This window comes from Phoenix dactylifera, chromosome 14, assembly GCF_051530095.1.
Source record: "Phoenix dactylifera cultivar Ajwa chromosome 14, Ajwa_hap1_PhDact_Kaust_v1.1, whole genome shotgun sequence".
Taxonomy (NCBI): Eukaryota; Viridiplantae; Streptophyta; class Magnoliopsida; order Arecales; family Arecaceae; genus Phoenix; species Phoenix dactylifera.
In genome coordinates this window covers 23,958,314-23,985,280 of record NC_143203.1, presented here as the reverse complement: position 1 = coordinate 23,985,280, position 26,967 = coordinate 23,958,314, and the positions used below count along the sequence as shown (strand labels likewise).

Below are 26,967 nucleotides of genomic sequence, written 5' to 3'. Positions count from 1 at the left end.
CAAATATAATCACAAACACCACGATTAGCCCGTAGTCAGCCCAATGGATCTGTGCTGCAGTATCCCCTAGTCCACATATATTATGGACTGGATCCGCTCTAATACCATTTGTAACAACCGAGGAACTCACCCAAAATGGTTAACCGGAAGTTATTATTTGGGTTTCTTAATTCTATATAAGTACCCAAGATCTACCCAGCGAATAACCGATGTAGGACTAAACACACGCCCGCACGAGTTCTCACACTGGTTCCTTTCCACAAAAGCCGATAGTTTATAAATAGTGCTCAACAATACCTGATAGTCTGATAGAACTCGAAGTCGAAAAATTTATGTACAATAAAGTAAATTGAACGAATACATATTTCAAAACCAAATGCTTATGGTGTCTTCAATATGCATCTAAAATCTTTTCTGAAAAAAAATTGGATCTAAAATAACCGTTGAAGATGTAATTAAGGTCAGAAGGTGGCCATAAACTACTGAAACATAACTATATGAGTTTTCCTATTCCTTTCACCCGCTAGATTGGTTGGCCTTCTCTTTGCTAGGAGCAAAGCAACAGTTTGAATTAAAAAATCCCGTAAACTGTAAAGCAGCAGGATGGTGATACCTGATCTGCAATTAAAAATGCATCAAACAGAACATTAAACCAGTGCAGCAAACATGTGATGCTTCTGTAAAACCTTATTTCAGGATATTCACAAACAACTACTTGAATGAGCAAGAATATGCAACTTCATTTTTCTCAATCCAAAAATGATGGCCTTCAAATGCCACATTGTCGAAATGGCTGCCAAAAACAAATAAACAATATGAACTCAAGAAAATACAGAGGGTCTCCTTTCTCATTGGACCTCCAATTTTGACCCGGATGACACCCAGATTTTGACCAGCTGAATTCACACATGTGAGCCCAGGCAACCCATGAAGTCCCCGACGGTGAAACCAGAGTCAAGAAAACCGATGACCCCTCTCTTCTATAAGAAAATGCAATAAAGTAGTTCACTCTCCAACCGTCATTCCAAACCCAAATTTGTAGTCTTTCTTCTGATGATCAATCTGCACAAGAATCCATCACACTGAATACATAGTTCAACACAATATAAATGTCACGGACCTACCATATACAGCATAATTTGTTAACAGAGTTCATTTTCAAGTATATCCACTTCAAGGTCATCCAGTTATATTGAAATATGAATTTAGGTTAAAATGCACTATGAAAATAATGTTTATAGGAAGACATTATGTATCTATGTCATGCTCACCTCTGCAGAAAGAATAAAATTGACACCCATATTTAATCGTTCTTCTAGGAAAGCAGCCACACAGCCATTGGAATCAAGTTTTCCCCTTAAACGACACTGCAACAGTTCACCCATAATTAATAAAGCGAGGAGAACATAAATCAAGCATATTGTTTGGTAACGAGAGTCCAAAATTATACCTCTTTCCCTTCAATTTATAAAAGAAAAAAAAGTAATTCTTAAATTAAATTTTCTACAGATATAGCACAACAAGATCAAGGTTTTCATGATTTCATTAGTTCAAATCTTCATGTCATTCCCTGCAAACGTACTATACAGATGGTCACCTACTTTTTAGCAAAATCTTGGATTTAAAAGAATCAATTTAAAATTGCAAGAAAATGGACATTTTAAGTAATTAACATATCCTGGGGCAGAAATGACCCACATACTAATCTATATGCAAGCTTTGATACATCCTGACCACTCTGTTCTGGAACACCTGCATGCAATTAATTATCAGTGTGGATCATATAAATTTTAAACCATACCATTACTCAGTTGACACATCTCAAGACACGCATGGACCAACAGACAAAATGACTTGAATCAGCCATATCAAACCGTTATCTTGTAATTGGAATTTTGCTCATCTTGTGACCAATTGATGATTAAGAAGCCTCAAGAACAAATAATATTTTTTTTTTCAAGTACTCTAATCATGTAAGTTGAGGTTGGCCCATATATTTCACTGGTGGGATCTGAACTCAGGTCATACTAAAGGAGCTCTCTCCCAACTCTATTTGTATTTATACAACTTCGAGAACTTCATAGTGCAAAAGAACCATTTCATGCTAAATTTTTTAATTTTAGGAACAATGAGTCATGAATATTCTCACAGGACATCAAAACCAATATTGAGTTTATGGATGCATATATGATAGCAACATACAGAAACTGACGAGAAGACTAATCCAAAGAGAATTTCCATATTAGATAACACCATAAAGTGGATTGTATTTATTAATTGCAAGGTATCTAAAACCGAAAAGGTTACAGAAACCTTTCTGCATGTGATAATAAAAGTGTACGATGTCCATGGACCATGCAATATTTCTAAACCAGAAATCAAGATCAAGACTGAAATAGAATGCTATACAAAGGAAATCGAACCAGAAATAAGCTACCTGCCGAAGGATATAATCATAACCAAAACTTGAAATTACATCTCTTGTCATGCTATTGTACATGAAATCAGAGGCAAGGGAAACCTGCAGGCAAATTATAGAGCTATGATATATATCACAAAAGATGAAAAGAACAGGTAATATCTTCTGATTTTGTTAAATGGCTACCTTCTCAGAAACTTTCTGAACATAGCTCAGCGCAACTATTCCAGTGCTTGCCACTTGTGCTGTTGCAACCTGCATAATTGAATCAGTACCAATGAAGATACTTCCACCCAAAAAAAAAAATAAAAAGCTACCAAGTAACCAGCAAGCAATCTCTTTATGAACAGTCATATCTATCACTTTCTAAAAGAAATAGAAACCTGACTCAGTTGACAGTGAGAACTATCAAAAAAGGTAAAAAGAATATCACCAGTAGTAACAAAATGGGGAAAAGATCCTTCAGAAAATTAGAGATAAAATCGTTGAAACAATACAGGCAACGATTATACATAAATGGATTGTATCCGCTAACATCATCCAGATCTCAAGATAGATAAAATATAGCTTCTATCTTTTAAATATTCCAACTTCTTGGCCATAGACAAGCACTTACAGGAACAGTCAATAAGATGGCAGTGCACATATACATAGTTGAGCAGTTGGCCATAGGGCACCCCTAAGTTATGCGATGGGAGCATTAAAGTCAACCCCCATGTTTTTTTTTTTTTTTTCTTTTTTTTTTTTTTTTGTGGGGGGGGGGGGGGGGGGCGGGGAGGGGGGGATGAGGTATCTTTTTGGTTATCTATCTATCTATCTATCTATGAAGATTGAGGACAGTAATACTAAACTAAAGAAAGCTCATATTCATACTATAATAACATAATGAACAAGAAAGAAAGAGCCACTTTAAATTAATACATTTAATAGTAATATAGTTAGTGTTGTCAAAGGTGCTCCAAGTGCTTGCCTCCGCGCTCCGGCAAGGTGAGGAAACCACCGAGCACCTTAACAATCCATGGGTAAGGCAGGTTTACTAAGGCAACACCAAGGCGAGTTCCTGAGACAAAGAAAGGCATTCAGGCAAGCACAACCCTAATGTCTAGCAATAGTCTTCCTATCCTATTTCACCATTCTTTTAGAGCTCTGTTAGTTTTATTATGATGTTGGTTTTGGTCTACTGGAGCCCAACCCTCGTAAATAGAGGGCTGTTCTAGCATGTTCAGTGGTCTTTGTGTCATGTATTAGTTAGAAACATAAACTATGTTTTGGGAAGTGGTATTTTGCTTGAAGCCACTTTTAGAATATCGAATACCTTTTTTTTGCTGACTTTTGTTCAAAAACGTGTGGAGAAGTGGTATGTTAGTGTCATGCTTAGAAAGATGTAAGAATGATATCTAATGTTCAAGATGATCATAATTTAGGATGCTAAAACCTGAATAATTAATCTTATTATGTTCGTATCGCTTTCAAATAGAAATAACATTTATTTCTAATACAATTATTGAACTTTTCATAAATTAGCACCGTGCTTTCTTCAAATTGATTGCTTGTTTTCTTCAAATTAATCGCTTTTTCATGGTAGGCCAATGGCATGAATTGACTGCATAACACCACAGAAGGTTCTCATACTTCCACTCATCCATCTAAGTCTAAAACTATAAGATATGGAGTCCTCAATCTTTTCGTTCTTCATCATGTTAATTTGTCTTAGTCTTCACTTTTGTTGCAATTTCAACTTCAACATCCAAAGTTGCCTTCCACAATTTTAATTCAGATTGAAGTCTTGCTCCTGCATCAACAATCAACTTTAAATTATCTCATTTAGTGTACACTTTTAATCATAAGTTCATATAGGGGTGTTATGTTATGTTACTAGACACTGGCATCTAGTTCTAAAATTCCATGTTGGATACGTATCAGGTATTTGGATACTTATGAAGTCCTTTGTAGCCACCTTTTAAGATTGGAAGAGAATTGAACTCTTCCAACAATGAGTTTGGTAGCCTATTTTGATGTTAGGAGAGAGTATTTGTTCTTTTTAAAGATTGCTCAAAGATGTAGCTATTGAAACAACTTTGAGAATATTATTTTTCTTACATCCTTGAGTAAATTAAAAAGTTTGAATGAGAAACACGTATATTTAAAGATCTCAACAAACAATATCTTTTTAATATTTTCTTTTTAAGGTTTAAAATCAATATTCAAAGTTTTAAATATATAGTTTAGTTATAATTATATTTTATACTATGTATTCCTATATTTCCCTTTTCCCTCTTGCATAGTCGGACACTTGAATACATGTCTGAATCCAACAATTCTCATATCTACGTCCATGCAACACTGGGTTATGAAGGTAAACTAAAAATGAAATGGACACAAAAACCCACCCCAGTCTCTCATTACAAATTCATTATTATTAATATTATTCCATCTCGCCAACTCTAGACTCCACACCATCAATTACATCCATTAGACATTAACATCGTTGTCCTACCACTCGAGTTTCATCCTGAGATCTTTCTGCAATGTCATTGTTTAAGGCATTTGCTAAGGCAAACCTACTCAAATCCTCTCATAACACCTCAACTCATATCTTCTTTCCCTTTAATGTGCCATTTACGCCTTTATTTGTCCCACTTCTCACAGGAGATTCTCCATTCTTCATTGCGTTAAATAATGATTACAATCTGTTCTGGCGATTTTTCATACACAGTGAAACTTATCGATCTCCTTTAGCTTCATCTTTTCTAATGTTACCCTTCATAATTTTACTGCAATTAGCCTCGGCATCACCTATCACATGCTCACTGCATCATCTGTGATACAGCCATCCTCAATGCTTCACCCTTTTTGGTGTCCAATACTCTGAACAAAACAACAAAGCCAGGTTCCTTTTTATTAAAAAATCTCCCTAAGATGCATTAATAACACAACACCACAATAGCACCCTTCCACTCATCAGACGTATTCTATCTTCTTAAAAATACTAACTCTCAAGATTTTTGTGTAATAAATTCAAATAATCAAATAGGCATTCAAGGGAATTTCAGATTCATCAACTATAAGTGGCCTTATTTTTTGTTAATCTCCAGTTAAGGCTACACTTATATCTTACTGGTATCAATTTTTATCCTCTAAGCATGTTCTATGTAAGTCAAATTTAGATTTAACTAGAAGTACTTTTTTCTCTCAAGCTACTTGATGTGAAAAGGCCATGATCATCAAGCTTTCTCTCAACTGCTCTGGGCCAGATTGGCGATTTTTTGACAATAATTGCTAGTCTATCAGAAATTATTGCAAACTGCTTCGAAGCGAATAACATGTGAAAAGATAAAGATACTCAGAAACTACACTGGAAGAACATATAAGCTAAATGTATAATATTATTGAACAACGAAACCACCCAGAAGACAAAAGATACAACCAAGATTATTAGAAGCCAGAATACCATCTTGTCTGTGTTGTACCGAGCAGCAAAACCTATGCCAGACTTCCTCTGATGACCAAGCCAAAAAACTTCACTTCCCAAAGATAAATTTGGTGTGACACTCTGCAGATGGGGGAAAAATGGTTAAACAGAAGGATAAGTCAATGCCAAAAATAAGACAAGGAAAAAAAAATATTAGCAGATAAGGAAAAACAAAATATCATGGATTAGCCACAACGGAGCCTTCAGAACCCGTGAACAAAGAAAAGGAAACTGCTAAATGAGCAGAAGCTGCAAAGTTCCTGAATTTCATATAGGATAATCTATCTGTCCCTGACAACGATTTGAGTGAATGCATCTATTGATCTAATTGTGACCTTTCACATAGTCCATGGGATCCCCAATCACTATTTTACTTTACCTGAGCTACCATAAGTATTTTGCTCACAAGTTGTAAGGCCCATTTGAGATGTGGTTTATCAGGTGTCAGGTGGTGTCCGCTGTCATAAATCAAGTGGACCTAACTCTCCATTTTAGTCATTTGCTGTTATACATGACAAATTTAATTACTAAAAATGGCAATTGAAAAATGGGTGAAATGATCTAAATGACACAACTTCATCATGCAATCAACATATGAGTAAATGGACTTTAAAACATTGTTCATCATTTCAGCTTGTATACATAATTTAATGATTGACAGAGTGAAAGAGACTTAAAACTGACAATCTATATATAAAACTCAAGTGGTATAATCTCTGGATTAATTGGCAATTATTTTCCAGATTTTTTTCAAGAATTCTTAACCCCAACTCTTCCTGAAGTTCTGTTCTCGATAAAGATGGATTAGGAAAACATAAACTTTTCTTTGCTTTCTGGCAGACTTTGCAGTTAGATTACAGATTTCCGCAAATGATAATTAATTACCTTTTGGCTTTGTTGAGTTTTGACCTTTGATGAGCAAAAACATACACTCCTATATCATATACTCTTTTAATTAACAATGTTGATGACCACAGCCCATATCACATCAATAGTACATATGGTTTTAGGCATACCGGAAATTAATTTGTAAAAAAAGAAGCATAAAGGATTCTGCATACGCGTCACTAGATAAAATTACACCACCTTACTACAACAGCATGTGGATTTTGAACTAGAGAGTTGATTTACTATCTTCGTTAGAGTTATTACAAGCTCAAAAAGTTGAGAGTGCATTTTTTCATGAAGCTAGCATATATTATGTCCACCTTGGATAATGTTACATATGCCAAAGTTTGAGCTTCATGTATAGGATGCTCAATTGTTATCCAACAGACTGTTCTTTGTTTCACACCAAATGATTATGTCATCACCTTTACATGTCCGTGCACTGTACTCTAGCATAATGATGTTATGCTAACATAAAACAAAATTCTTCTTGGAATTGATGAGTCCATGGGTCTACTGCTAAAATGTTGTAAGCACAGAATCCAACACATTCAGAGCAAGCAAGCATGTGTGAATACAAAATATGTCCTGATCCACCCATAAATTTGGCTGCCAAAATCCATCATTTCCATCCATGTTGTTGTGGACTTGATGGCTTCACTGCGGAAATGCTGATAGCAGATCTGGGACCTGCATTTAAAGCCCTCAATGCAAGCCTCCTAATAAAGATAGCATTTTTCCAGAAACAAGACCCAGATCATCCCACTAATCAGGATCGACAATATTAATTAGCTAAGGCAACAAACCCATATAAAGATATTGCTTTTGATTTTTAACCAACCATTTTGTTAGTAGCAAACATTTGTTGCTGAACTGGTGCTTAATTTTCTTTCCAAAGTATTAAAAAAGTTTAAGGAATTCACTGTAGATTTTCTTCCAAATTGTACCAAATTCAATCCCGTTGTGTCCCCCAAAATTGAAAAATACAATGAATAGTAAAGTAGATCAGTTACCTGGATATAATTGGCCCCATAAAAGGCATTGTTCCCCATTTGATACTGAGCCCTGAAATCTTTACCCTGTACAAAGAGTCAACAAAAACTAAGATAATTGAAATGCACCAAACTTAATATTAAAATAGATAAAGTTAGCTGTCTTTCACAAACTTACAATCCTTTTACATTCAGGAAACTTCATGTTGCACATACAATCATTTTACAGTCTTACTAGTTTTCAAAATAAATAAGAAACTTCATGTTGCATACAGTAAAGCCAAAAGAGAATGAAGAACACAATCTGCATATATATGGGCAGATAGCCTAGGCAATAGGAAGCAACCAAACAAAAAACTTGACCCAATGCAATCAATGGCTTTGACAGATGTAAAACATGCATGGCCACAGAAATATAAGATACTTTATACTTGTCAACAGAGTAGAGGGAAAAGGCAGGTTACAACCAAGATCAGATATCCCAAGAAGATATTTCTTTAGTTGCAAGCAACAAGAGCCATATAGTTAAGTGAATCCAGATTTCTGAAAGCAGACATCATGCCAGAATGATTGCATCAAGTTCAGCTCCAAGAGCTGAGTCAGACTAACATTTACAATTGTAACATATCGATTCCTTTGCAAAGGGAAATGTCTGTAGCTTTGAATGTCAACATTTATGTAGGTCAAACAAGGGCTGCTGCTCATGTTGCAATAAAAATTGGCATTACTTATGCAAATTTTGATGCTGCAGCAGAATTGTTAAATAAGAAGAGGCATTATAGTGCCATCCAAGTCACCAGACTACACACCATGATGATACATCATGCAAGCAAATTTATCTTTAAGAACAATGTGGTGATTGCATTCGCCTCAACTTAGTTAAAAAACTTGCAGGACCCAGAAAATATCAGAAGCTTTGGAATCTGAAGCATTTACCTTGGTGAATAATGTTTTAATTTTATATGACTAATTGATATCACGGTGACTCAAGGAAGATTCTCTATAAGATGGCAATCAGACCTATCTGCAATGTTGTATTAATTTAGTAGAAACTTCCCTCAAGTACTAGAAAGAACACAGAATAAAAATATGAAAGCTGAAATTTGCTTCTATATTTTGTGCTTGTGCGCATTCAAAAAGCGAGGGGGGGGGAGAGAGAGAGAGGGAGAGAGATTCTACTACCAAGTGATGCAAGTAGGCAGAAAGCCTCCAATGAAGTCAAACTCAGAAGCAACCAATCAGGTAGCAACATAAAGTAATTACTGTAACCTGATTCATGTCAATCATTAAAGATGTCAAGTATCAGAGAATGCACCCTCACAAAATGACCCAATCATATGCACAAATAGTCCTAGAAATGTTTTGAGTTCAATAACATCCATCTGGTAAATATGTTGGGAGTACAAAAATGTGGAAAGAAAATATGGCATCATACATTAAATGGATTGCGGATCAAACAGAGATCAACACGAGCTTCTTGGAAAAGGGATAGGATCATATAGTTACAGACATATCAGAATTGTTGTATCTTTCCCTCTTATAGGTGTCTTAGGTAGTGGACTTTCTGGATAAGATTATTTTAGTTTGCTGTAAGTATCAAGAACAAAAAGTGCCTAACATCACCAACCAACCATGTTGATACTCAAATTACAAGTAATAAGACAAGAGCCATAGATAGAGTTGATAAACTCTTCTTTTAAATAAATTCACAAAGTTGTATAACCACGAAATATGAGAACATTTAAGTACGGAAGACTAACCTTGTAATCAAAGTTAAACATGCCTTGAGAGAAATGCGGCTCATTTGTAAGCTGTAGAAAAACACAACAGGAGTCACTAACCTAACGGTTAAGAATACGCCCAACATCGCTAAACCATCAAGAAGAATAAGATACCTGGGCATTAATCTTCAGAGTTAAATTATCAGTTAAATCACATTTGACCCGTGCATTCAACCTTCCATCAGTCAATACCCTCCCGATAAGCATCAACTATAGAAATGTCAATAAATGTTCCCATACTTTGGATGTATCAGATGTATTCCACATAAAAGTTAGCCTCCAAAGACTAACACTATTGTTAAATAAAAGCAGTTGAGAATAGGGACAGATATCAACCTTTGGATCCAGAAAATTAGCACCAAACTCATAATGTGCAGTAGGGACTTTGATAGCGCCCGAAGATGGAGAAGGAACTTCCACGGATCCCATAAACACACTGTTAGATGGTTGTTAGGTCAAAGGACTTAAAATTAATACCAGCAGCATATCAAACCAACCAACACAAATAGAGTAAAAGCCACCTATGACTGAGTGAAAACTTCTGATTGAGTCCCTTTGTGAAGTCAAATCGCAATCCTTCAAAGAGCTCTGGTTTCAAAGACACTGCAGCAGTAATTACAAAAGAATGTTTAAAGAGAACTGGAAAATGTCCTGGTGACACCTTGATAATCATATCTTTCCTATGACATACCTATATTTAACTGTTTGGTGCACCATAGTTATTTATAAACAATTTTTAAGCAGAATGGATATATTTTTTTAGCTATGGCATATTTATACATAATCTTTCGAATAGATTATGGTCAATTTTTATAATGAACCATACCAGCTATACCATATCGACCCAAGAAGGTATCAGTACTGTATGGAGACTCGATATACTGCCAGATTGTGCAACTAGGTCTTACCCCCAACAACATATCATGTGACAGTATGGGAGTGCAGTGCACCATACGAATCCAACTCATACCAATAAGCTACCAGTATGAGGTCCACTATCAAGATTGAAAACCTTGGTTCACACAATCAGTAAATGACTTCAGAACATCATGAACGTAAGGCTGCCATTTCTTTAACAACGTCCTGGGAAAATAACATTAACATTGCACCATCTTGGCTCTAGAATAGTAAACGACAACATGATTTTGAATGTCTACTGCAGCCATTCTCCAAGTTTTAGCTTCACAAAAGAAATTCAGATGTCGCATGAGTTTTGCGTATAGATTTTTTTTTTAGGAAAAAGTATCGCATTCAGGAAGATCGCTTCCAAAATCAAGGGACTACTCGAGCATCTCTCCAAATACAACTTTGGAAGAAGAAATTTCTCAAAAACTCTAAAATTTACCCCCCTAGAAAGTGGCATTTAATTCCATATATAAAAAGTACTAGGAGGGACATTATCCCCTTTATACGCTCATTAGCATAGCCAAAGAAATATTTTAAAAAATGCCATACATAGTGGTTCCAGAAAACCCATTTTGCACAATGTACAATACTCAAACATCTCTATTAGAGGTGCAAACCTATCTTGCCTATACATTTGTGTTTGGCTCCAAATATCAGTGTTGAACATGTATTTGAGTCGGACACATATCGGACACTTGGATACTTATGAAATTCTATGATTTATCACTTTTAAAGGGGCAAAGAGTTGAACTCTTCCAACAATGAGATTGACCTCCCATTTTCATATTAGAAGTGAGTATACATTCTCTTTAGTGATTGGGCAAGGATGTAGATATTAAAATACCTTTACAACATCTTATGTTAATTATATCTTTAAGTTGATTGGGAATTTGAATGGGAAACATGTATATTGAAATATTAAACAAATTAAAGTTATAAATTATATAATTTAGTTAAAAATTATAATCCTGCATATCCCCGTATCTTCTTTTTCCATCTTGCCAACTCAAACACTTGGATACACACCCAAGTTTGATTCTCGTATCTATATCCATGCAATATTAATGCAAACTCACAAAATGGAGGTATCAATTAGCACCTTCACACTAATGAAAAAGCTTTGCTCACATACTACTAATCAAAATCCAAACTATCATATAGAAATGTTGAATCACATAATATCTCTGGTTAATTAGACCCACAAAATGTGTCTTACTATGTAGTGAGTGTATCTATTTTTGAAGAGAAGTGGCCCCACAAAAATGAAGATATCACTCAATATGAGTCGCACAAACGATATTCCCATCCCATTCCTGTTAAACTAGACCAAGGTGCATAACATGCATTACAAGAAAGTGAAGAAACCCTTAACTGCAACATACCACTTCCCGAATTACTAACACTAGATCACATTGAATCCAAGAAAATCCATCCGATGCAACATTGCACATATCTGTCTTGCAATCAAGACTACACAAGAACTTTAACCTCAGAAACTAACATGCTCTGAAACCCTCAATCTTCTTCACATCATCTTTTAGCTATGAGATGCAATTGGAGCAATGAACCAGACTATAGGTACTGGAAATTTGATCAAAAACTAAACAACATAGGTTGTACGAGTCTTATACTGGATGAAGGGAATGGCAAGTTTTTCAGTGGTCATGAACTATGGGAATATACCTTACTCAGCTAAAAGTTAAGTTAGAATTCAGCTATCTGATCATTGAAATATCATCTAACCACCAATGGAATGGGGACGAAAGTTGTTCTCCATGAACTCCAGCACAAAATTTTTAAAAATATGAGACAATCTTTTTCTTATCATAGTTATTAGACTGACCTACCATGTGACTCCTAGGTTCTCAGTAGACCTCTTTTTTTTGGAAGGAACATTAGACTTTGTAAATAAGCCATTTGAATTTTAAGTTCTAGGAGTCCTTTAATTGAGAAAAAAAATTAGCGTCCTATTTTGAATCCCACATTAAGAAAATATCACCACTTATGCTTCGAGATCATTCTATAACATCTGTAGACACCATTAATTAGAGAGAAGAATTTAGTAGAGATTGCCACAAAATACAGGCATCCACTCTTTTCTACATTGTGTCCCATGATGGTCACAACATTGTAGCTTGTAATTCCTAGTCCCCTTTAGAGAGGATTCTTCCATACTTTCAGTTTTTCACATTTACAAATCTGACTTGCGGATAAGCATCATTTTCATCAATCCAACATCTAGACCAATGTACACATTACATAAGCACAAAGTCGCCTAGCTTTTAAATATTTCATCTAAAGTCAGCAACTTGATAGTATAGATTAAAACCACATGAACACCTTAGAGGCTTTTTCCCCATTTACTCTGGCATCTACCTAAAAACAAAATCAGCATATCAGCAAACTTTAAGAGAGTTATGTTGGGCTCTAGAGAAGGCTGGAGCACATGATCTGAAGAAAGAAAATCTGGAGCAAATACAGTGCAATTTAAAGCTCAAGCATGAAAAGGAACTAATAAGAAGAGAGCTCAGAATTTGTGTCAAGGATTAGAAGAGAGAAAGACAAAACTCCTAAAAGTTCAAGTGGATGTTGCGGGGAAAGACTCGGATAAGTTTGCAGATGAACAAGGTAACAATTTGCAACAAGGGACAGCAAAATAAGAAGGTTGGAAAGCCAATACTATGTAGTTAAGGACAATGTCTGACATTCATGTCCTTCCTGCAGCAAAGACTCGATTTTTTTTCTTAAAAATTCAATTTCACAGCCAACTGCAATGGAACTGATTAATATTAAGTTTAACTATCAAAATGCAACTGTCACAATCTAGAACCTCACCCAAAAAAGCTGTCTCAAAGGTATTATTTTGGGGCGAGTCCTCGCATACTTCCCTGTTCAAGCTCTGATGCTCTCGGCAGGCTAAGGGTTTAAATTCATTCAAATTTAATCACAAGTACCATGATAGGCCTATGGTCAATCTCTATGAACTTATGTTGTTGTGTCTCCTAGTCCGCATAGATTATGGATTGAGTCCATACTCGTACCATTTGTCGTAACTCAAGATTTCACCCAAAAAGACTATCCAAAAGATATTTTTGGATTCTTTAGTCTGGTATAAGTACCCAAGATCTACCCGCGAATAACCGATGTAGGAAGAATAAATTGTCATTTTCCTTCAAGAGTCCACCGAACACACATGCATCGTCAATCTGATCTAGAATTTTTAACAAATTTCAAGTATAATCTGCCAATATGACACGCATTCAGGAAAATTAACAGAAACCTAAACCTCGGATTAGAAAAGAATCAAAAATGGATATCAAAAACAAGAAACATGGAGAAACCGTCAGACGCCAAGAACTTACTCAAAGCTTCCCGCTGGATTTCCTCAAAGGGAACGGGGCAAGGGAGGTTCAGATAGTCGACCTTCCTCTCGCTCTTATCCTCCGCCTTCGGTGGAAGAGCCACCGCCAAGCCGACCGGAGGCGGCGGCAGCGGAGGGGCGGCGGCGTCGCCTACGGACGATCCCATCCCTCGGGGAACGAATGCGTCCCGATCGAGCAGAGCGGATCGGGAGAGCAACGAGACGATGGAAGAGAAGGAGCGGCGGGTAGTGAGCTGGGCCGCTGCGGAGACGGGGGGTTTTGGAGGGTTTCTTTTACTGTGATTTGGTTTGTTTGGGCCAAAAATAGAAGATTGTGCCGACTATAGCGTAGGTATCCGTAACGGACATGGGTGCAAAATGATAAGAATTGGCAGCCACGTTGCCGACTTTTATAGATGGCGAATGGTGAATAGTAAGGGCTCATTTGGTTCACGAGAAATATTTTTTTTTCTAAGAATATGATTCCTAAAAAGAATATTCCTAAAAAGTTTAGAGTGCTTATGTTTGGTTGACCATCCATTTTCCTAGAAAAGTTATGTGTAATTCCTATTATACCCTTAATAAAAGTTAGATTTTTAATAGCTCTTTAATGCTGAAGGGCCTTTTTGGAAAAAAATAAAAATGGAGTGATTCTCGCCTAATGGAAAAGTAACTTTCCCATGTTTCTCATGAGAAAGACTTTTCCATGAAATATGGAAATCATATTCCCATGGGAATACAACTTTCCAATCTCTCTCCTTTGAAAACTCCGCCCAAACAAGAGGCATCTTATTACTTTCCCGTTGATCATACTTTCCCTCCTTCTTTTCCTGCGAACCAAACGAGCCCTAAATGCCATCCGGAGGAGGACACCGGGATATTTTGGCTATGGTGAGTAATGGGATGGCATTTTAAGCTAAGCATGTGTTCAGAGAGGCCAACGGAGCTGCGAACTAGGTGACTTCTTATGTGGCCTGCCACTCTAGAGATACTTTATGGGCTGGAAAGGGAGAGTTGCCTAGGACACCCTAAGACTTGTTGTTTTCTAATTTTATTGGGTATATTCATACTCATAATGAGTGAAACGCCCGTTTTAGCAAAAAAAATAAATAAATATCACCTCCACCAGCACAAGTAGGCACTTCAAAGCTGTGAGGGACGGTATTGTCTTGAATTAGAACTTATTCCTTCCAACTTTTTTAGTCTCAAAAAATATTTTTGTAGAGAGTAAAATATATATTTTTGAAAAATTAGTATCTGATAAGTATTCACTTCGTTTCCTCAGCATTTATTTACGATTTACTTCTTTGGAAAAATAGGTTTTTTTTGTTTTTTAGTGCATGAAATATTACTGTAAATCTCCATTTCCTTGGCCAAGTTACTCCTCTTAATCCGGCTCATCCATATCTTTTTTATTATTATTTTCAAATCAGATTCAGTGCAAAAGATGAAGAAATCAGAATCATTGGATGCTGATGCCAATGAGGATACAGTTACTGTGGATACTAGACAAACTCTTAAGGAAAAGCGACTGATGGGCCGATACTAGTGTCTTCAACCGTGTATGATAATGCTTGGCCTTCAAGTCGTCTTTGGCTTCTATGGATGTGTCAAGTATTTACCCAATCATGTAACCGATGGTAAAATGATGAATTCAAAATTTTTTTCCAGTTCCAATTATAATAAATGCTAACATGCCATTCAGATTTTTATCATGCAGCTTAATGCCACCGATGGCGGTTTTATGATTTCATTTTTCACTTTTTTATTTTTTATGATCTCTTTTTCCTTTCACAAGAAAAAGGTTACAGAATCAACAAATAGCTAGGACAAGGTTTTGTGATCTTCGTTGTGGCTACAGATATTGCCAGGTCTAACAAACAACCCACGGTTGGCTAAAATAGATGGACAAAATGCTTCACTAGATATGCCTTGGATGTTCTTGCTATAGTTTTTTGGAGCATTGATATCTGTCAACCATCAGATCGCCGCTCAGCTTATGGAGCTGATGTGGCAGTTGGAGATTTGATATGGCGAGCTGATGTGGCAGTTGAAGATCGATATGGCATACAGATCACAGAATTACTAAATGCTCAGGAAGTGAATGACTTGGTGAACGCCAATCCCAGGATTACAGAACATCACTTAGACCATATAGTTGTCAAAAAATTCAGCGAACTGCTTACAAGAGAAAATAAGGCAACGATCCAAATATCAATTAGACTCTTGATTCCCACCCAGCAAATGGAGGACAAAAATTATTGATGCCCTTGTCGGATTCCGTGCACACTCATCGTCATATTGCCCCTCCTTAATAATAGGTCTCACTGGAAAAGATCTTGAAGATCGATGATATCGGCAAGGACTCCAGCAGCTGTAGTGTCGTTCCCTGCTCCTGCTCCCTGGATCACCAAAGGTGAGTCCTTGTAACACCTGCTGTATATTTCAACCTGCAAAGTTGAATGTAAGTTGTGTTTAGTCAGCAATGTCTAAAGGAAATTCTTCTATATGATCGAGGATGAACACGGCATCACGAAGTATGGGCACACAACTAGGGCTTACAATGTCGAAAGGCTAAATTAGCATACAGTTTAACAAGCTAACGGATGTGTTGATATAACATGATGGAAGACCAAAGAAAGGGAAAAAGGGAGGGGAAAAGGAGAGCCACGACTATTGAGAAACATCTAAAATGCAAAAAACAATCTGTATGACGATTTCCCAGCAGGAGAAATCTTAAAATTTCAAAGATCTAGATATGCCCCAAGGGAAATATCGATAGAGAGGATTTTAGCTTTCCCCTCTACTTCAGCATGGGAAAGTTTACAGCTTAACAACTTGAAGACTGAAAACTTTAAGGAGATAGATGTTGAATAGGGATTTCTGTGTATGACATTGAAAGAAATTATAATAATAATGGAAAACTAATGAACTCGCCTTGTACAATATTCCTACTTTATCATCAATTTTCTCTTTTTATTTTTTTTTTCTTTAGGGGGCAGGGGGGTGAGTAGGGCTTGTCTCTAAGTTTCTATCTACAAATTAACAGGCCCAAAAAAACTACTTTCTTGCTAGGTCTACTAAGAGATTTTAAGAATTTATTGCTGGGCCCCAACTTACCTCAAAACATTAAAAAGGTGATGAGCCCGAGAAGATATCTTAAACAATCTTTGCCAATGGTCTTGACAAAGTTGCCCTTGCAATATTTAAAATACACCAAATAGTATGATCCTGCCAGGCATAATGGAAGTTTTCAGTAATCGTTCGGGAAGTTAATGTAATTTTTTAATAGTTTTAAATATTAGTGTTACTTCTAAAATCAATCATGATTTCATTTCAGAAAAAAAAAATACAGGCTTTGCACATTTTCAATGTCTAGTATAGTAGTTTCTTAAACAAAGCAGACAAAAAAGCCTGTAAAATATAATCTCTGTCTAGACTCTAGAGTTTGGGTATAACCATCTCAATATCCAATAGAACTTTGTGCAGTTCACAAGTCGACCATCTCAGGCACTAAAGAAATGCATTGCAGGAAATTTTTGTTGTGTTCCAACTTTAATGATGTCTAATCTGACATAACATCCTCATGGCCTACCCTGCTTAAATGTAACATGAAAGGACCCACAAGAAGAATCAGGTTGATTCAAGATCTAGCAATTAGGGTTGTCAACGGGCCGAGCTGCTCGGGCTCAGCTCGGGCCTGGCTCGGTAAAAGCCCAGCTTGAGCTCGGCTCGTTAGTCAAACGAGCCCGAGCCCGAGCCCAAAATGAGGTCCGTTTAAATCTGAGCCCGAGCCCGAGCCCGAGCAGTTCGCGAGCCCAAAAGAGGGCTCCAAAATCGAATTGAATTAGTTTGGGTTCGGACTTAGCCCGTTAACCCAAACCCAATCCGTTAATCCTTCCCTCCCACCTCCTCTTTTTTTTTTCTTCTCCTTTCTTCTGGGTTTCTCCAGAAGCGTCCGGGTGTCCCTCCCATCCCCTCTTCCGGGTGTCCCTCCCCTCCTCCCCTCCGGGTGTCCCTCCCCTCCCCTCTCGCCTTCCTCCTCCGCCGCCGATGCCTCGCTGCCTCCCTCCGCCACCGATGCCGAGCTCGGTTCCGGAGGTTTCGATCGGAGACTGGATAGGGTTGTCCCTCCCCCTCTTTCTTCTCCGTTTCTCCCTCTCTTTTCCCCTCTTTGCCGACTCCTCCACCGGCGACGACGGCGAGACTGCGACAGAGGAGGGGAGTCCCTCGCACGGGAAGGTCGGGCCGCGGCCGGCGACGCCCACGGCCGAGCCCGCGGCACCCGTGGCGTCCTCGGCCGTGCCTGCGGCCGAAGCCCATGCCGGCGGCCGCCGCACGCGACGAGGTAAGTCATTCTTCTCTCTTTTTTTAATTTCTTTCTTTCTATCCTTCTTTCTTCTCTTCTTCTTCTTCTTTTCTTTCTTTCCTTCCTTCATTCTTCTCCGACGAACCGCCGGAACCGAGCTCGGCTGGCGGCTGCTCGTTCTTCTCTCCGACGGTCGACAGAGACAGGGACGAGAATGGGGATGGGGCGGGCTCGGGCTCGGGCAAACGAGCTTCACGAGCCCAAGCCCGAGCCGGGGAGTTGGTGAAACGAGCCGAGCCAAGCCTGCGAAGGCTCGGGCTTGGCTCGGCTCGTTAACAGCCCTACTAGCAATTGAAATCCTTAAGTAGATTTCCATTAAATTCGTTGAGCAGGAATGAATTAGCTTTCACATATGCAGCATGCAGAGCTTATCTGCTGTGATAAGAACGTAGTTCCACACTTACACCCGTACAAAGATTTTTGAGATATACCCTTGTAAAGAAACTAACATGCGAACTTGCCATTTTATTCTGCCAACACTCCACAACTTCGCGATGTGTAACTGTCTTAGGCAATGTCTACAAGATTTACCTAATGACATCCATGTTTAAGAAAAAGAACATGACATATGTTTGTACATGAAGTGCGGACAAAAGAAAAATGACCAAATAATAGTTATTGCATGAACAACATAAAACGGAAAGGAACATAAAAAGGAAAACAGCATACCACATTGTCACTTCCTCTCAATCTCCCCAATGGAGAATCCTTTGGAAGCTCTTGTAAACCAACCTCGCACCTGCAAGGAGAAAATGAGCCATAAATATCAAGAAAAGAGAACAATTTTTGACATTCATATCACTCATCTAAAGTCTAAACTGAACCTTGTTTCAACCTAACAATAAAAAAATCAAATGATAAAACTTCATTATTAAGTTACCTAGGTTGAGGAAGTGACATACTATAGACTAATATTGTCTCGGTACCAGACCCTACAATGGTACCCTACAAGCAAAGGTTGGTATAGTATGGTACACCCCCCCATACTATCACATGGTACAATGTTGTAGTCAACACAGCACATGTACCATATGTTGGTAATGTATGTGCCATACTGGCTGGTATGGTTTGGTACATAAAACCTTGCTAGAGACATTAGTCGGCACACTTCTCATAAAAATCTTCACTATTGGGGCCTAGCCTTTTTTCCTGATCTTGTCCATCTCCTCTCTTCTCCAACATCAAACCACAGCCCCTCCCATAGGCCACCACAATTATTGCCACCTTCTTTCCTCTTGATTATAGTGATCCTCCAACCAAATCTTTCTCTAGAGCCACCTACCCATCGCTCTCCCGTCAATCACCACAGCCACCTTTGCCATGAAGGTAAGGCATATTGAAGTTTTATATACATGCACCACTGAGGACCTTGTGCTCTGTAGATTTCTTGGGAGCATCCCACTTTCATTTTCTATCTTTAGGCTGTGTAACAAATAAATATAATGGAGACCCAGAGAATTAAAGAGAACATCAAATCTTTTTATGATTATATGAAGTAACCCCCAAAATAGGTCTTAATGAAGTCTTAGGATACATGGAAATATAATGAAACTTGGCACATTTATTTTCTCATTGAAAATCATTTTTAAGTAAACTAGAAGAATACCTTGATCCCTCAATCATACAAACATAGCGAAGGACTTTCCCGTTTGAAGAAGCCACTCTAACTCTTTCTTGAAAATCTCTATCAATTGATGAAAGACCACATCTGAGGAAATCTTCTGCGGTCATCGAGTTAGGCCCCAGTTCCTCAGGGTACAAACTATCAACCTGAAAAGCATAAATGATTAAGAAAAAATATATTAATATATTATAATGGCTAATTTTAATATTATTTTGTCGGTCAGCTTTCTATTCAAGTAATTTCTAGAGCTTATGGTAAGCTGAGTCCCATAACCTCAAGTTTGCACAAACATAGTCCATAACTGCAATAAAGCCTCAAACTCAACTTTCATAGGTTGCAGATTCATAAAAAACCTATTGAAGGAACAAATATAAGTAGGGTGTTGCATGAACCTTTATGTCATTCATGTTAATCTGCTGTCCAAGAAGTCGAGCAAGGATCAAAGCCTGTTTCCATACAAACCATGAAAAATATTATCTGGGGTACCAACTCCTCTTGGACGAGGAATAAAATAAACGTCCTGATTTTCCAAATATTCATAACCAATCAATTGAGCCCAATCGCTTGCAATTAACCAACATTTATATTAGCTACTAGTACAGCTAAGCTCTTTCAAGCAAGGAAAAGTATAAAAATGTTGTGCTTGAATATCTTGGATTAATAGATACAAACAAGTATTAAGATAAGCTAAAAAACAAACATAGATTTTGTTGTCGAGCTCAAGCATGACTCACATATTAAGCTGAAAGACAGACTCAGGTCCAAGTATAACTCAGAAGAGGAATGATTTGTTTATCTACATAAAGCTAGAAGAGTAATTAACCACAGAAACCCTCAACTAGTGCAATATATAGAAGATAAATTTTCAGACCTTCCTGGCCACATCCATCCCACTGAGGTCATCACGTGGATCTGTCAACATGAAAAGTAACAACTGTCAATAACATCATCAACCATTTTATGTCAGTAATCAAGCAAAACATAAAACATAGCATGAAAAGGCAGCTCTCCAAGAATGGCATGGTGCTTTGATACTTGTAGCAGGAAGTAAAACAAAATGGGGATGTACTAAGGAGGGATTCTCTCTCTTGTTCTATTATTCAGCTAATTTGATAAAAGCTTCAAACTCATTTGACCAAACAAAACAAACTAAAGAGTCCTTTAGTACAGAATGATATACACATTGTCACGAAAAAGGGAAAAAAAGACTTTGAAAGGACCTCATTGGGCAATCATTTTATAATGACATAGTATGTGCATCAAAAAACATAAGAATAGCATGACAGGAACAATATCATAAATAGGACATATAAAGCACAATATACATTACCGGAGTGAAGCATTCATGAATTTATCTGCAAATAATAGACTGATAAATATAAGGCGGAGTTATATAGCAAAAACAACATAAGTAAATGCTGAGATACGACTTTACATTATACAGAACATAGAATAGTTGTCATGTAGCTCTAAGAAATAAATGCAGTCCAAGAGTTATACATGACAAGTCAATAAACCACATTAGATGGGATGTATCCTAGGTTCAAAAGGGTGGCACTAATGCCAGCTTTAAGCCAAAAATTTCAGTTTTCTTAAATTGACGTCATTTACATTAGGAAGTTTTCAAAAAAAAAAAAAAAGTCAAGACAGTACAATGATAATGATTATTTGGCAAATAAAATAATTAAAACCATTAATACTTTGTGAAAAAACTAGTAGGAATTTTTTAGCAGATATTATAATAATCATGTAAAGAGACTATGTAGAAAAGTTTTCATGAAGCAATAAAATAAAACTCATAACAATCAAAATAAGTGTTTGTGAAAAGAAAAATATAAATTACAACTAAAGATTTTGAGATCATGTTATGGGTAATATATGTTATCATGTATCAGGTTATAACCACTCAAAGGTCCAATATGACAGTTAATAGATAACTTTATCTCATGATGTGAGGAAGATATATTTCACAAAAATTGTATTAATCATGTAAGATAACTGCTAATTGTAAATTATTGGAGATATTATTTTTTAATAAGTAATAAAATAAGAATGCAGAAATGCAAATACAAACAATTAAATAAACTGTTGAAATTTAACCATGAAATCAAAAGCTACATATAGTACATAAACTATACGTGTGGTCATAATTGGATCAGGAAAGGCATTTTTGTAACAAATTATGTCAATGAATGCATGATAATGATGCTTTATACCTTACCATGGATTTTTTTTTTTAAGAACAAAATGCAAAAGTGATGAATGATATTTTTATGAAGTAATAACGATAAACTAGCCATCAGTTGTGCACATCTAAGCTGTCAAAAAATGCATAGAATAAATTATATGACTGGTAGAAACTTCATTTAATCAAGCCATTATCCATACTACACAGAATTTAAATTTGTTTTAACAATTCAAACACAGTAAAGTAGTTTGCTTTTGTACCACAATTGTTGGGAAAGATAAGTAACCCCATTCCAGCTGAGAAAAAATTATATCTTATGCCAATTCAGCCCTCCACTCCAGTTGAGTTGAACAAAAGAAAACCAGAATATTTTGTTTTGACGAACTTTAATCATGGGAGATCATAAAATAGCATTTCTTCTTTTTATATGTACAACATCAGACTTGCTCTCTTTTACCTCATAATATTGGAGAGGTATTTTGGCCACCTTGCAAGTCTCAAGGAGGTGCATGTGCACATACACACATGTACCTGTGCATGCAAACAATCTTGAAATTTGAAATCAACTTGCTGCAATTTTGTGGCCTAGTGTTTCAGGTTGGCTCTTTTGACTTCTGTTCCACTTTACAAAATATTGCTTTGATCCCTCTTTAGATGAGCATTAACAAGCTCATCAAATGTACCATAGATACATCATTTTCTCCTAAGAGGAGAGATCAAGGCACAAGAAAGGTGTACTTGACATGGTGAAAGGAGAAGGGAGACAGATATGTATCGAGAAATAATACCTTTCTTTTCAAATGATTAAATCATCCTATTCTAGAACTTTTGCAAGTATCAAGCATGTTAAAAATGATTTAAACATCGTTGTGATGAATGAGACAACATTACTCACTGCTCAAAACTAAGATTTACAAGGTATCTTAAATCCTACCTGGCTCTGTGAATCCAAGACTTTTAGCTGCTTGAACAACTTCGCTGAACAACTTCCCAGCCTCAACTTCACTCATAACATACCCTAGGGTACCTTTAGAACAGTTGCAGGGTAAAAAAAAATATGATAACCACAAAAAGAATGGATTTGATGCATCAATACAGTTATGTTAAATAATTACCACTCAAACTCCCAATAATACGATATATGGGGTCCCCTGATGCAAGTAGACGGGTAACAGAAGCTATTACTGGAAGACCAGCTCCAACCTAGAAATCAAAAGATTACAAAGTTCTGTAGGTTAGAATTTTCACTCTATACAAGTAATATCCTGCATACATGATACAACTACTAAACTAAATGATCACATACCAAAAAAGATTGCTAACAAACACCTCATAAAAGTTAAGAGGAAGTGTGTGGACAAATAGCATGGTATGCATTTATCTGCCAGGATTGAAGAAGAAGAAGAAAATACCAATTCACTTGCTCAGAAATTGTTGATATTTACAAGTTTTGATGGGCTTCCACACAGAAAGCTGAAGCATCACATGAGAAAAATGCTAAAAGACCAAAAATGTGCGTGTGTGTGTGGGTATAGAGAGGGGGAGAGAGAATGAGAGAGGGAGGGAGGGAGGAAGGGAGGGAGAAGAGTAGAGAGAGATATACACAACATGAACACAATGTAGACCAAAATAAGATACATGACATTGACCAGGATAAGGTACATAATTACCAAGAAATACAAAGGTTAATAGAACAGAAGAATTCCACAATTATAACAATATCTAAATAACATCACAAACATTCATCATGATAAAGGTTATTATAACATGAGGAACAGTGAGGCAGAGCCTTTAGAGTATTTGACATCCAAAAAGAATAAAAAGAACAGACAAACAAGAGGAAGAACAAGTACAGTTGGTGGAATTTGTGAACTCCCAAAAATCTTAGGAAAAAGAAAAGTCTGTGTCATGTAGAGGAGAAATGTTATTAGCAAGTATTTTGGTGAACATCTTGTCAGCAATATTGTGCTGCAGAACGAAAATCTAAAACTTTAACCTTGGGAGCAACTAGAAGTATCCATAAAGCAAAATGGTTCTTCTTAGAATCTAGAAAAAAATTGAAGGTGATAACATCACTATCCAACATATATGATAATGCTCTAAGTTACACAAATATTAGCTTGAACAAGGAGAAAAAATGGTTTTGCACTGTTACGTAGTTTTGTGCAATGTTCATTCATATTAAGAGGTCAATAAACTCAAACAAAAAAACCAAGCTGGGGGGTAAAAGATCTAGCTGAAAACAGCAAGTAGAAGGACTTATCTAATCACTAAATGAGGCAGAAAATCAAATCAAATAAACAGATCAGCACATACAGTTGACTCGAATCGAATGCGGCGGAAATTTGAGATTAGCTTTTCATAAGCTTCCTGCAGTAAATGCAACTACATTAGTTATATAGCAAGCAACGAATCTTTAAACGGGAAGAAGATAGAGAGATATGATCTAGATCTAACGTTTAATACATTGACACAAGGTTCACTATTTATGATAAATTGTGGAAGAAATCAAAGATGGCCATACAATTCCACAAGTTAGTGGCTTCTTGTTTGCCAGCACAATACAACAACCAAGACCAACAGCTTGTTTCAATATATTGACAGTCTCAGAGCTGGCAGAACAGTCAGCTACTGCAAGACCTGTCAAGAAAGTAAAAGAACCCAAAGTGAGAAGAGTCGAACAACAGAGCTAATTGTAACAAATGAAGGATCCATTTGTTTAATATTAACAGTCATGGAAGACTCGCACAGATTAACATGCCAGATGTTAAACTTTTCCTGTATGCCTTTAACATTATGCTTAAAGTTTAGCAACATCAGCCAATGCCAGATTAGTAGTTTCAGACATTGGAAACAACCAGAACATTCAAAAAATACCGAGCAACACCTGAGCTCAGAAGCTACAAACCAGTGGATCTGCCAAGAAGGCCAGCAATATCAATAACCTTATCCATCATTTCTGCGTCCTTAAATATTTGGCACTGACCTGAAATCAAAGTATCCAAAGCCCAAAACAAGAACAGCTGAAATCAATAAAAGATGTAAACTTTACTTTCCACTGTTAGTTTGATACTCAATCAAAAGCAAGTCATATGCATAGTGGTGCCAATAATCAACTATCAGATCCATGTACTAAAATTATAGAATAAACAGTATAAGACCAAAAAAATCACAAGCCCACAGCTTCAAACTTAGATGACCATTTTTTCTACAATTTCTAGAATAATCATATTAGTTATCTTAATACCGTTAGATTAATTTCACAGTCCTAAGATGCAAGTCCACAAAATGGTCAGATATTTACCTGAACTGGGCCAGGCACAGTGAGAGTTAATTAGCTAATATTCTCAGAAAAACCAATAAATTATGGTCAGTCACTGCTTTGAAAACATTATGACATCATGGAATATGAATCGATTCTTAAAGCCAACAGACTGAAAACTTCACAAATTCCAGTACCGTAAGAAATATGAATGGGATTGCTCAATATGACCAAAAAAATAAAGAAAAATCAACAAGTTAAAAACTTTTTTTTAGCAATAGTGTTGCATCGGGACATACCAAGTCTAAGCAGGGATGATAAAGAAGAACCGGAAGATTTCGCACGGCAAATTTCCATCAAAAAGGAATCTTGCATTCCCTTCGTCGCAACGTCGTCAACCACGAGCAAAGATCGGCTGTCGCAGACCCCCAACACTCGTAGTACCAAACCCTAATCAAAAGAAGATTACTTTAGAAGAAAGAAAATGGATAGAAGAGAAGCCAATGTATTAAAACTCGGACAGGGTTTCAGAACAAGCGATTCAAATTAAAAACCCTGGATTCAATGGGTTTTCTCGCGAGAGAGAGAGAGAGAGAGAGAGAGAGAGAGAGTGCCTGTTGGGAGTGGAGAGCTCTGCAGTTGACGACGTGCTCGAGAAGCTGACGGCCGACGCCGCCGCAGCCCAGCAGCAGAACCGGAATGCTCTTCATCTTCTCCGCTCTCTTTTTCCTTTCTCTCCGTCGGCTGGTTGCCTAGTTGCTTGCCGTAAGCTTTGCCCGCCGCTTCCGATGTCTGGGGCTGTCGATTTATGGGACGATGTCTGAGAAAATTTTGCGTAGGATCACTTAGGAAGCGTCTTCGTCGCAAATAAATCTACTAGAATCGCCATTATTGATCATTATAGCGGCCGTGTAATGGCTCTTATTTGTCCAGATTTATTTAGTATTATTTGGAATTTATATAACGCTTATATACTTATTGTTATGCATCACTGTAATGAAAAATAAAGATTAAAATACAAAAATGACAAACATGAATTCTTCAAATAACTGTTAAGGCAAAGATTTTAAATTTAACAAAATATATATTGTTTTACATCAGTGGATTGCTATATAACAACTATTGTTTTTGTTATAAAATGACTTGATTTGTAATAGAATAGTAATCAGATGTTGCTATATAATTTCTTGTCATTCGCTTATATAATGTAAAATGACATGTAGAATGACATAAAAGGTGGTAGAAAGAAAACTAACAAAAAAATCTTTTTAAGATGTCCAAATTTTTTAAACAAAACCATAGGAGATATGTTCACCGGACACATCAATAATAAGCTCATTCAGGTATTGATGGCGCTTCTAAGTGACCTTCTAAAACTTTTGGATGGTCTGGTATGTTATTAAAGGATAACATGCCTGATTTTGGATATCTAATGCGTGGTTTTAGATATTCGTTACCATTCTTCAACAACCAATTCCAACTGTGTAGAAGAAACCGACCACATGCCCGAATTATGTTACATGTCATCCTTTGAGCAAAAAGTTAGGGTGTGATTTCAAGCCTTGCTTCGATTTCTATCTAGCAAAATGTGATTCCACAACCTTAAGCACCTTAAATAACCACCAATCAATCATCTCAAAGGCGAACAATCAATCATCCCTCATCTCACGACGTGACAAATATGACGCCTCAAAAGATGAAAGAC

The 26,967-nt window shown here is 36.8% G+C and overlaps 2 protein-coding genes across 3 annotated transcripts; both read right to left on the bottom strand.

The window, feature by feature from the left end:
* Positions 1-720: 720 nt before the first annotated feature.
* On the bottom strand, positions 721-14,137 carry LOC103698772 (mitochondrial import receptor subunit TOM40-1-like). The gene is made up of 11 exons (XM_039132334.3): positions 13,821-14,137; positions 10,074-10,155; positions 9,889-9,988; positions 9,667-9,762; positions 9,532-9,582; positions 7,793-7,858; positions 5,871-5,972; positions 2,606-2,674; positions 2,438-2,521; positions 1,272-1,367; positions 721-1,062 (listed from the first exon to the last, which is right to left on the bottom strand). Exons 1-11 carry the CDS (start codon positions 13,984-13,986, stop codon positions 1,006-1,008), a joined length of 969 nt encoding a protein of 322 aa, XP_038988262.2. The 5' UTR covers positions 13,987-14,137; the 3' UTR covers positions 721-1,005.
* A 1,764-nt stretch (positions 14,138-15,901) lies between these two features.
* LOC103719752 (Glyceraldehyde-3-phosphate dehydrogenase-like family protein) lies at positions 15,902-26,727 on the bottom strand. 2 transcript variants are annotated; one of them, XM_039132333.3, is made up of 13 exons: positions 25,877-26,203; positions 25,562-25,712; positions 24,909-24,986; positions 24,525-24,640; positions 24,317-24,370; positions 23,116-23,203; positions 22,935-23,027; positions 20,684-20,724; positions 20,205-20,258; positions 19,795-19,958; positions 18,858-18,927; positions 16,940-17,050; positions 15,902-16,269 (listed from the first exon to the last, which is right to left on the bottom strand). In XM_039132333.3, exons 1-12 carry the CDS (start codon positions 25,970-25,972, stop codon positions 16,979-16,981), a joined length of 1,077 nt encoding a protein of 358 aa, XP_038988261.1. In that variant the 5' UTR covers positions 25,973-26,203; the 3' UTR covers positions 15,902-16,269; positions 16,940-16,978. The 2 variants fall into 2 exon arrangements, with proteins under 2 accessions (XP_038988261.1, XP_038988260.1); XM_039132332.3 differs by lacking the exon at positions 16,940-17,050 and having other exon boundaries at positions 25,877-26,727.
* Positions 26,728-26,967: the final 240 nt, after the last annotated feature.